The 12,265-nt window shown below is 43.4% G+C and overlaps 1 protein-coding gene across 1 annotated transcript; it reads left to right on the top strand.

Moving 5' to 3' along the window:
* The first annotated feature begins 849 nt into the window (after positions 1 to 849).
* BMP2 (bone morphogenetic protein 2) lies at positions 850 to 11,980 on the top strand. Its single transcript, XM_069495958.1, has 3 exons — positions 850 to 909; positions 2,103 to 2,452; positions 9,963 to 11,980. Exons 2-3 carry the CDS (start codon positions 2,110 to 2,112, stop codon positions 10,805 to 10,807), a joined length of 1,188 nt encoding a protein of 395 aa, XP_069352059.1. The 5' UTR covers positions 850 to 909; positions 2,103 to 2,109; the 3' UTR covers positions 10,808 to 11,980.
* The last annotated feature ends 285 nt before the right edge of the window (positions 11,981 to 12,265 follow it).

Below are 12,265 nucleotides of genomic sequence, written 5' to 3' on the forward strand. Positions count from 1 at the left end.
CGGACCGACGCGCGGAGCGCCTGGGAGTCCGGAGCCGAGCCCGAGAGCCGCGATGCCGAGCACCTCCTGCCGGGGATCGGGGGCCTGGGACGCGCCGGCCGGGGTGTGATCGGACCCCAGGCTGGCCACAAAAGGCACTTGGCCCCTGGGCTAGGAGAGCGAGGGGAGAGCGCGGCCACTCGCCTCGGCGGCCCGGGACTCGGCTAGACTTGCCGGAGAATGCGCCCGAGGACGACGGGGCGCCAGAGCCGCGGTGGTTTCAGCTGGCGAGCGCTAATGGGGGTGCGCTGGAGTAAGGCAGAGTGATGCGGGGGGGCAACTCGCCTGGCACCGAGATCGCCGCCGTGCCCTTCCTCGGACCCGGCGTCGCCCAGGATGGCTGCCCCGAGCCATGGACCTCGGCGGAGCTAGCGCGGAGCGCCCGACCCTCGCCCCCCGAGTCCCGGAGCCGGCCCCGCGCGGGGCCACGCGTCCCGCGGGCGCTGGTTCCTAAGGACGACGACAGCACCAGCTTTTCCTTTCTCCCTTCTCTTCCCTTCCCTGCCCCGCACTCCTCCCCCTGCTCGCTGTTGTTGTGTGTCAGCACTTGGCTGGAGACTTCTTGAACTTGCAGGGAGAGTAACTTGCGCTCCCCACTTCGCGCCGGTGCCTTTGCCCCAGCGGAGTCAGCCTCGCCGCCTCCGAGCCCCGCCGCCCCTCGGCTCCTCGGCCTCGCCCGGCCCCGGGACGCCGTGCCCAGCGTGAAGAGAGGGACTACGCGGCCGGCACTCGGGAGAAGCAGGAGGCAAAGAAAGGGAACGGACACACGGTCCTTGCTCCAGGTCCTTGGGCCAGAGCTTTTTCCATGTGGAGACTCTTTCAATGGACGTGTCCCTGCGTGCTTCTTAGACGGACTGCGGTCTCCTAAAGGTAGAGGACGCGGGGCTGGGGGGTGGAGGGTGGGGTGGGCGCGGGGTTTAGGCAGCAGAAGCGGCAGAGCCCTTCTTGGGCCCTGCCAGGCCCGAGGTAAACAGACGCCCCCCTCCAGGTCCACGTGCAGCCGAGCCCCTGCGGGGGTGCCCCCATCCCACCGCCCCCTGGCATGCACTCTTCCACCCATTCTCCCTCCCCTCTCCTAGGTACCCTATTAGGGCTAATAACACTTAGATGATTAAGGAAAAAAAAATAAAGTCAAATAAATCCTTTGGAGAGGGTGGCCCCTAGATTTCACCCGTTAGCTGCCAACCTGTCCGCGCTGCCATGGTGATCCCCTCTCCCTTCTCCAAGTGTTTCCGGGAGACCTGCTTTCTCTACTCAGAGTCAAGTCCCATTTCGGAAAGTGCTCCAAGTTGGGGTTCTCCCTGCTAGTTTCCAGAAATGTGCAGAGTCAGTACTTAAGTGCCACTTTGTACTGTTTTTAGGAGCTGACACGTGCATTAATAGATTTCAGCCATTTACGTAATCTCAGGAAGATACATGTGTATCTTGACTGCACTAGGGTGATTCGGGGATGGAGTGGCCTGTCCTGACACCGCTGAGGTTAGGGGCGTGGACCCCAAGTTACAAGTGGCTCCACAAGTTGTGGTCTTGCGTTTACAGAGTCTGGAAGTTATAGTGTGTGTGTGTTTGATGTATCAGGAAGTTCTATACAGTGCCTCTGAGGAAGTCACATGCGCCATTTGTGCATGTTTATATGCCAGTGAGCGCTGGACAGTGTGTGTTTGGGTGTGTATAGGGGACACAGGGTGTCAGACCAAGCGGTGGTTTCCCCAGGTTCCCTGCATTGACTGCCAGCACTGGTGTCTCAGAAAAAAAGGTGACAGCCATTGACGCTGGTTCAGGCAGGGGTGGGAGGGGGTGTGCGCAAAGCCCCAAATCAGATGTCAGACGAGTTGAGCGTGGGATGGGAGGGAGAAACCCGTCTGGCTCAGGAACTTGGGACCCTTCATTCTCCCCAAACATTCGAGCTTCCGTCGCTCTTAAGTAGCCCCGCGAGTGTTGCAAGCCAGGAGGGCATCCTGGAGGAGGAGGCAAGGGAGCCAAACGGGAGCCCGGGCCGCAGGGAAGGGAGGGGAGAGGACTGGGCGGGGAACTCGGGTGACTCACGTCGGCCCTGTCCGCAGGTCGACCATGGTGGCCGGGACCCGCTGTCTTCTAGCGTTGCTGCTTCCCCAGGTCCTCCTGGGCGGCGCGGCCGGCCTCATTCCCGAGCTGGGCCGCAGGAAGTTCGCGGCGACGTCGGGCCGCCCCTCATCCCAGCCCTCGGACGACGTCCTGAGCGAGTTCGAGTTGCGGCTGCTCAGCATGTTCGGCCTGAAACAGAGACCCACCCCCAGCAGGGACGCCGTGGTGCCCCCCTACATGCTGGACTTATACCGCCGGCACTCGGGCCAGCCCGGCGCGTCCGCCCCGGACCACCGGCTGGAGAGGGCAGCCAGCCGCGCCAACACGGTGCGCAGCTTCCACCATGAAGGTGAGGCGTGGAGCAGGGAGTGGGGGCAAGGACGGGGGCGGGGAGTCACCGCGCAAAGCCCCCCCACGGTGGGCAGACTTCAGGCATCTCTAGGGAGGCAGCTTGGCCAGGGCACCTCAGACGTTTCCACTCCTGCTTCTCTACCGTCATTTCTGAATCTGATTTTAACGTACTGCTTGTGTGGCGGAGGAGCCAGGGATTCAGGGATTCCCTTTAGTAAATCCGCACCCTTTTCCTGGCTTGCAGCCAGAAGAGCTACTCCTCCCCCGGGAACTGGAGAGAAATCAAATGATGGGGAAGATGAGGGCAAAAGGCATGCCCCTAGACATCTAAACGTGCAAGAGTGCCATAGGGGCAGAAGGACAAGGGAGGTGGATTGGGATTTCTTTAAGTCTGTTTAGAAGCTCTTACTCTATAAATCTGCTATTTAAGCTGGGGTTTCAGCCTACACAGAGCCAAGGGCAGAAATTTCAGAGATAGCATTGAAAAATCAAAGCCCAGGGCCCCAAAGTCTTTCTAATTTACAGTTGATCTGGGCCTGGTTTGGAAGATTTTGAATCCCAATCTAATCCCCGTGGGAGATCAATTCCACAATCAATCTTATTGTTTCCACAATGACTTTCTTGTCTTGTGCTTAAATCTGAGATAGGCTCTGAGCAGAGACAAGGCAAGCCTTCAGATAAAAGCTTTTGCAGCAGCTGCCTGTTTTCCTTCATGTGCACTGAAATGTGGATATTTTTTTTCTTTTATGACACTACATGTGGTTTTTCTAAGGTAGGATATTTCTGCTTGTTTCATCAGAAGGGCATTTAGTGGGTTTGAAATGTCTTAGAGCAGCTATTGAAATCTTCTGTACCTAAGTTCCTAGAGCAATTAGTCAAAAATATGTTCCACCTCAATTCTTTTTCTACACTTTAAAGTGCTCCTTTGGCTTAATCCATTCTAAAGAGAGCATGGCTTCCTTCAAGTTCTAGAAAAGAGTACAAAGTTGTATGCCATAGAGCAGCCACTTGTAGGATATTGAAGAGTTAGGAAGTGAAGTTCCCTTTTTCTTGCCTTGCCTTGCTGAGATGGTAAATTTCAAGTAGAAATCTACACTGATACAAACAAATCAGAAATGGCACAGCCAGAAGTTTACTCCCAGTGTGAAGGATGACTGACTTATACTTGTGAGAACACTGGTTGATAAGGGGAAGACTCCCAGAGGCAAGTCACATAACAAAGTAGCCTTCTTCATCATTTGAGGCAGCTGTACATTACGGAGGGACACTACGTTGATTGTCAGTTCATTCTCAAGCACATTTCTAAGTGAGGTGCCCTCTGCTAGCAGAAATCAGAGATTGAAAGGCAGTAAAATCTCATTCTTCCCCTTCAGAATTCATCCACTGCAAGCAGAAGTTGTCTATATGGTCATATGTGGAACCGTTTTCCTTTGTGTACATTCCGTCATCATAGCCCTGGATGACATTCCCAGCTGATGCTGATTAGAATAGTTTTCTGGATAGAAAAATAACAAGAGCAGCTGTTTTAGCCACCTCTGCTGGAAATTTAGCATAGAAACCATTCTTAGCTTTATTTTTAAGGCCAGGAAGATGCTGTGTCTCTCTCGTAGCTTAAAAGGGTGATCTTTTAAGTGTTAACACCTGAAACATTCAATTGTGTGAGGATTTCATCAGTGAAATCCTCATATTTCTCATCCTTTTAGAAGTGGCTTGATCAAAACTGAACAGGCTATACATTATTTGAGTGTGTTATTTTAACTTAAATACCATGCTTGAGTTTAGAAGTCAAAATTTAGATCTTTGAAAGTGTAAATGTTACATGTAAAAGCACAAAAGTTACCAACTTAACTTGCAGTATCTTACATCTTAATGCAATTAGATGATAGAGAAAAGCTATGTAATTTTTGTTCTAGAGTTCAATAGATCCATTTCTTTTCCTGTTATAACTAGCATATCATCATTGGGCTGGATATAGCACTTTTTGAAGACTATTCATTGTTGTGTAACCCAGGATTTGATTTTCATAAACATCCTTGTAGCATGCATGCCACTAAAAAAACATTTAATAAACCATGTGATTAAGACTGCTGGCTCAAGTGCAGAATTTGGTTTATATACTATTAATGGGCATTTATTTGGCAAAGGACCAAAAGGACCTGATTACAAGAATTACTGTTTCTTTTCTTTTCTTTCTTTCTTTTTTTTTTTTGTGGGTGGGATTGGATGGTTTGGTGGTGGAATTACAAGACAAGAGAGATCATGATGGACATCTTTCAGCCAATATGAATATAATGGGACCATATAATGAGAGAAATCTTAGACAAAATTATCAGTTGTTGTTTCTCCTATTAAACTTTGTCTAGTCCTTTCTATAAAGGCTTTTATTTGGGAGAGTGTAAGTTTTGCTAAAATTTTCTTTTTTCAAAGTTATTAAAAAGTGCTTCAGCCACGTAAGCCTTTCAAAACTGCCATTGAAGATAGAAAAATCACTTCTCCAACTGGAAAGAGTGTTTTATGCTTTGCTGCAGTTAGAAATGCATTGAAATTGGTTAACTTCATTGGCCAACTTCATTGCCAAAAGTCTTCCTGCTTTTCTGTCAGATTGGAGTATAGAAGGACCAGGAACTTGTTCTTCTGGCTCTGAAAGACACAGTCTTCTTTTTGCATGAAATAACTGAATTATTTGCCTCTGTGGCTGAAACTTTCAAACTGAGATTAACCCTCATTGCACAAATATAATTATCATGAAAATATCCATGTAATAGGAAAGTTCAAGAAACGACTGTTGCTCTGTGATGGAGAAATCGTGGCACAAATTAATTCCCAGTACAAACAAAGAATTCGGAAACATAGAGCCCGCCAATCCAATACTGACCTGGTAGGCTTCCCTAGTACCCCCAGATATTTCTGTGTGATTACAAAAGGCCCCATTAAGTGGGAAAGTTATTCTATTTGAAAATGCCTGGTGATAGTTCCTTGGCACTGATGTTTTCTGTTCCACCTTTTTTTTTAGTGGTTCCCTTATATCTCTCTTGATCCCTCTGCATTGAGCTATTTTGTCTTTTTTAGACTTGCCTTTTGCATATTTCACTGAGCAGTCAGATAGGAGTAAGAGGGCAGTCTTTCATTTCGAAGGTATTGGAGCTAAGGGTGGGCAAAGACCAAATCAGGGTTAGTGGTGACAACCGTTCTGTACTTTTATTTAGTTGCCTTTTCCTTTGTTGTCTTGAAACAAAATAAGAAACTAATTCCGTTTAACCTTTCCTATTTTATCTTTTTCCTCCTTGATCAGTTCTCTAACCATTGTTTTACCTTCTAGAAAATCTCATGCATCATACTTGGCCCCTTTCATTCTCTTTTAGGGTAGTGATTTCCATCTTTACTGATTTGCCAGCATATTCCCAGGTTCTGTTGTTGTTTTGATTGTTTTAATAGAAGTTTTTTTTCTCCAAAGAGTGTTGCAAAATTCTCAAAGCGTAACGATACCTTACTTTTTTGATAAAACTCACCATACTTTATTTAGAACAAAAAGACAGCCACAAAATAGCAGTGGTTTCAAACAAGGTCTCCATGTCCAAGTGGGGCCATCACTTTGCTTTTCTGCTCATCTAGTTCTGTTGATCACTCCACCATACCTGGGTATGCTATTCTGTCCCTTTAGCTGGGACAAATCTCACCCTAGGTTATCATTATATTAAATAAAAATGTGTCCCTAATGGTTTGACTTTTGCTTGAGTTTTTGACTTATCTGTATTAGGTAGTACCATCTGGTGGCTAGAAACTTGGGAACTGCAGGAGAATCAAGTTCGTAGCTCTGCTCTTCATTTACTGGCTCTGTGACCTTGGGGAACTTACATAACCACTCTGAACACCAACCGTTTCACTTACAAAATGAAACGGAGATAATGATAGTTCTTCTCTAATTGGTTTGTTGTGAGATAATTCATATAAAGTTGTTAGTGCCAGACCTGGCACCAAAAAAAAAAAAAAAAAGCATTCAGCACATTAGCTGTCATTATCACGATAACTTCTTTTGTTAATGTTATTTTCTCCCCTCCTCTAGGGAAGCGGAGGCCAGAGAGGATCTAGGCTGGCTGAGAGAATTCAGCTCAGTCTTTTGGATGACTTGACGCTGGATGAATAATTGACATAGTGTAGGTGATTAAATTAGGACTTCACTTTTGGAGGAAAAGGTGGAACATCATTGTTGCCTTATTTTTCTTAATTTTCCAACATTTTTGTAGCTATGGGTTCACCCATTTGGTTAAGAACTTAGAGGCTCACAAGCTCAGGTCGAAGATAGGTCAGAATCCTTAAATCCCTTAGCAAGTTCAGCTTATTCAGCAAGGGATATTTGCAGAGAATTAACAACTGTATAAGCCTCCAAAAAAGCATACGTTACATACTTTGGTAAATCCTCTATATATTTACAGCATCCCCAGGCTTGCTGTGATAATTTATAGAAGGTTTTTTCTTTAATTTACTTTATTTCCAGTAGGTTTTGATTTTTCTACCCTCAAGAAAAGATTCATACTCCTCCATTGCAGATTAGAGGAAAAGGTGGTACATGCCTTAACCTTGGGCAGTTATTTTCCAGGGTTTAGGGGTTCCTGTGAATTTCAGACTTACCTCTGTGACCTGAGTCTGCATTCAGGGGTGTTGTAATACAGGCTTTTTTTTATTAAGGGTGGAATAAGGATCTTTCAAGGAAGAGGTTCACTGAGATGCCATTGGAAAGTTGGAGAAAGGTCTTCATGTTACTTGTTGTCATTTAATTGCTCATTTTTTCTCCTTTGTTAAGGCCACTAAGTGATTCTCCTTTACTAAGGCTACTTACCTCCAAGGAGATTTTTAACCGCATGAAATTGCTGTTTTCTGTGTTTCTGGTTGAATAATGGCAGTTTTATATGATTCAGTCTTACCTTCCCCCCCCCCCCCCCCCCCCCGAGGGTTATTATTCCATTCTATGCCTCTTTTATATGCACCTTCTTCATTTATCTGTCCCTGATACTTACCTTGGAGATTGTCGCTTCATTGTCATCCTCTGGCCATGTGTTTGTGTGTATATGTGTGTTTATAGCTTCCTTCTTTTTTATTTATGGATTGGGATTCAGGGTTTATCTTGCAATTGTGATTTCTGTGGGCACTTTTGTTAATATAGCTAGTCCTGGATAATTTGCCTTTCCTTCCCCCTCTGTGAAAGAAAAGGGTGTTCTTAAGAGTACTAGTATCAGATAAGTCAGCAGCTCAGGAGCAGATCTAGCTTCAGTGTCACTGGGGTCTGGGGCTTCTGAGTTGTACCTTCTCTGCTGAACAGCTGCCTTCCACTGAAACATCAGAGGGCTCCTGAATTGCAGGGAGGAAGGGAGGAAAGAAGCTAAATATCAAATCTTTGATACTTGTTGGTAACCACCAGGAAGAACCAGGTTCCAATGATAGGAGGGTCATTTTAATGATCTTGCCTGGCCTGAAGTACCATTAGCTTACAGTGGGGTTTAGAATGTGGACGGATCCTCGAAGATGTCCCCAGGAGGTTTGGATTAACAGACATGAGACCACGGAGGACTCATCTGGCCTGATAGTCTCCATGTCCAAGTAGATGAGCTGTAAACCTTCTGTTCCGAGTCACTGGCTGGCCCACCTGTGGCCTCAACTCTTATTCCTTGGCTAATACTAGTGGTTCTTTTACTCACTTTTATATTATTTAATAAAAAGCCACTTTTAAAAATACACTCCTCTGGCCGTCTACACTTGAATGTGAAAAACATGCTTTAAAACCTTGACACTCAAAAGTGTGGTCCACCGGCTCTGGAGCGCCCTCTCCCCTAGGAGTGTGCTAGAAATGCAGAGTCTTGGGCTCCCCTCCAGACCTACTGAATCGGAATCTGCATTTGAAGCTTTAAAGTGTTGTAGTTGTTTCATGTGAAGGTTAAAGTTTGAAAAGTACTGCATTAAAGCATTACTCCGTAATTTGATATAAACTGGCCCTGTTGAACTCGGGCTTCCACTTAGCTTGCGTTAACACCTGTTGCTTTGATGATGAAGGTTTACACAGGTAAAACCTTTGAGAGAGTGATCTGACATGATGCTCCTTTGCCAAGGTGTCTAGATTCTGTCAACAACTGACAGCTGTTTGTCTTTAGGGGAAATACACCCATAAAATTAATAAAAATATAGTCTCCTCTTATGATGATGTGAAACTATGGCAAAATAGATTTTGTTAGCACTTGTGTTGGGATTCGGAATGAAGCAGGCAAATTTTTTTGACAAGCAATGATAGGATGTGATAAAGCTAGAAGAAAATAAGTCCAACTATCTCAAAATCTAGTGCTATTCACAATCAATTTGAGAATAATGTTGTACCTTTGATGATTTGCAGACTACAAGCATTCAGGGTTCTACGTTATGTTTTATTGTTTGCTTGGAAACCAGTATTTCTTAAAGTTGAAATTCAGTAATCTTAAATCAGACAAAGCTTTTATGCATGGCTCACTTGGATGGCTATTTTGAAAAAATGATAATAAACATAGAAGGATTATTCTTTAACAGGATGAGATTATTCCTTATATCCTGTATGTCATAATGGCCTTTTTAATAAATGTTTAATAATTTTTTTGTTTTCTATCTATTCTGCAGCCTATTATTGGGTAGGTGGATGTTTTTAGTGTGTTTTCTTTTTTTAAACATAAAGGAATTACAAGCAGAAGACAGAATCATTTTTTTCCTTGCGAAAGCATCTAAAATGAGATTTTGATTTTTGAGGTCATAAGGAGGTGAGAGAACAGACAACAGATGGGAAGCTATTTCTCTTGAAATTGTTTGGCTTTAATTACTACAGTGTCCTAGTACCACCCATACGTTTCCAAAGAAGTAGATCCCTGTAAATGCCTTTGTCTCTGGACTTTTGAGTAAAATAGTAGGGTGTGCTTTGCAAAATGTCATCGTTGATGTTGAGTTTCAGAGTCTTTAATTAGGAAGCTGAAATCTGTATATCGAGATTTGTAAATCATCTAAATTGCAGAGTAATGTTTTAGAATACCGCTTAAGGGATTGACATTAAAGCTTTTTTTAAAAAAAGAAATGCAATAATTTCCTCAAATCCTCCCTCATTAGACCTCTACTAACTATAGTGCTGACTTTCTTTTTTTTTTTTGCCCTAAAGTCTGTGAATTCCAAAGAAATGCATCACCATTTCCCCCATTATTATAGCCACCTGGAAGCAGTGTTTCTGTATGAGATCAAAAACCCAACAATGAATTATGAAATTTTATTTCGTGGTATGCATGTTGACACGAACTTATAGAAAAGAGAGAAGGGAGACTCCATTTTTATTTAAAGAGGAAATTTTTATTTTCTGGTTACATTCTTTTACTTGGGTTAAATCAAACCCCATGATAGAGTTTAAAAATATTCCTAGATAATCAAACTGTCATTACTTCTCTTACTGAATGATTTTTCTTCTTGTTTTTTTTTTTTTTTTTTTTCCCTACTCTTCCATATCAAATCAGAATCTTTGGAAGAACTGCCAGAAACAAGTGGGAAAACAACCCGGCGATTCTTCTTTAATTTAAGTTCTGTCCCCACCGAGGAGTTCATCACCTCAGCAGAACTTCAGGTTTTTCGGGAACAGATGCAGGAAGCTTTGGGAGACAATAGCAGTTTCCATCACCGAATTAATATTTATGAAATTATAAAACCTGCAACAGCCAACTCGAAATTCCCCGTGACCAGACTTTTGGACACTAGGCTGGTGAATCAGAATGCAAGCAGGTGGGAAAGTTTTGACGTCACCCCCGCCGTGATGAGGTGGACTGCACAAGGACACACCAACCACGGATTCGTGGTGGAAGTGACCCACTTAGAGGAGAAACAAGGTGTCTCCAAGAGACATGTTAGGATTAGCAGGTCTTTGCACCAAGATGAACACACCTGGTCACAGATAAGGCCATTGCTGGTGACTTTCGGCCACGACGGGAAAGGGCATCCCCTCCACAAAAGAGAAAAGCGTCAGGTGAAACACAAACAGCGGAAACGCCTTAAGTCCAGCTGTAAGAGACACCCTTTGTACGTGGACTTCAGCGACGTGGGGTGGAATGACTGGATTGTGGCCCCTCCAGGGTATCATGCCTTTTACTGCCACGGAGAATGCCCTTTTCCTCTAGCTGATCACCTGAACTCCACTAATCACGCTATTGTTCAGACATTGGTCAACTCAGTGAACTCTAAGATTCCTAAGGCGTGCTGTGTCCCAACAGAACTCAGCGCCATCTCCATGCTGTACCTTGATGAAAACGAAAAGGTTGTATTAAAGAACTACCAGGACATGGTTGTGGAGGGTTGTGGGTGTCGTTAGCACAGCATTATTAAATAAATAAATATATATATATATTTTAGAAAAAAGAAAAAAAACCCAAACAAACAAACAAACCCTCCCCCCACCAGTTGACACTTTAATATTTCCCAATGAAGACTTTTATTTATGGAATGGAATGGAAAAAAAAAACAGCTATTTTGAAAATATATTTATATCTACAAAAAGAAGTTGGGAAAACAAATATTTTAATCAGAGAATTATTCCTTAAAGATTTAAAATGTATTTAGTTGTACATTTTATATGGGTTCAACCCCAGCACATGAAGTATAATGGTCAGATTTATTTTGTATTTATTTACTATTATAACCACTTTTTAGGAAAAATAGCTAATTTGTATTTATATGTAATCAAAAGAAGTATCGGGTTTGTACATACTTTTCCAAAAATTGTAGTTGTTTTCAGTTGTGTTGTATTTAAGATGAAAAGTCTACATGGAAGGTTACTCTGGCAAAGTGCTTAGCACATTTGCTTTTTTTTTTTTTTTTTTTTTTGCAGCGCTACTGTTAAGTTCACAAGTTCAAGTCCAGAAAAAAAAAAAAAAGTGGATAATCCACTCTGCTGACTTTCAAGATTATTATATTATTCGATTCTCAGGAATGTTGCAGAGTGGTTTGTCCAATCCATGAGAATTTACGTCCTTATTAGGTGGAATATTTGGATAAGAATCAGACATTGCTGATCTAATATAGAACCCACCCCTGCCCCTTAATTTGCAGAAAGAATAAAGCAGGATCAATAGAAATTATAAGGAAAATGATGAACCAGCAATAAAGTGAATGATGGTTTGTTGTTCTTTCCTAAACTAGTGAAACATTCAAAGGGGCTGATCTGGCCAAAGTATTAAATAAAACATCAAATTTCTTCATTATTGATACTGTGGTCATGTATATTTAAAATTGATATCTCGTGGCCCTCAACAAGAGTTGGAAATCGATTTGTATTTTACCTTTACCTCATCTAGGAGCTTGTTATTCTCTGAAGGACCCAATTTTCTAACTTGCACAATACACAGCAAAACTGTGCACATCATGTTTTCAGCCCACCCTCTGTTCTCTGACTGATCAGCTTGCTTTTCTTTCCAAGGTTATGTGTTTGAACACATTTCTCCAAATGTTCGACCTATTTCAGATAATAAATATCAAAGCTTTGGCATTTCGTTCTATAAAGTCCAACCTGTGAGAGAAAATGGTGCATTTGTACAGCGCTCACAGTGATTACCTTGTGTTTGCATTTTTGTTTCTAAAGTTACATATTTTAGAGGAGGGTCGGGGGAAAGGCAAGGAATGGTTGGAAAATTGTAAGCTAGTCACTTGATAAGTCGTATTTGGATCAAAGGTATTCCTGATGATTTAGTATTTTTCATATGAACCTCTTTGGGGTGGAAAGATTTAAGGGAAAACTAAAGCCTACAAAACGAGCAAAACCTGGGGAACCCAA

The sequence above is a fragment of the Eulemur rufifrons genome, chromosome 20 (genome assembly GCF_041146395.1).
Source record: "Eulemur rufifrons isolate Redbay chromosome 20, OSU_ERuf_1, whole genome shotgun sequence".
Classification (NCBI taxonomy): Eukaryota; Metazoa; Chordata; class Mammalia; order Primates; family Lemuridae; genus Eulemur; species Eulemur rufifrons.

Coding starts and splice junctions, on each gene's coding strand:
- BMP2 (XM_069495958.1), top strand. CDS start 2,110: ATGGTGGCCGGGACCCGCTGTCTTCTAGCGTTGCTGCTTCCCCAGGTC. Junction 2,453..9,962: donor GCGCAGCTTCCACCATGAAG/GTGAGGCGTGGA, acceptor ATATCAAATCAG/AATCTTTGGAAGAACTGCCA.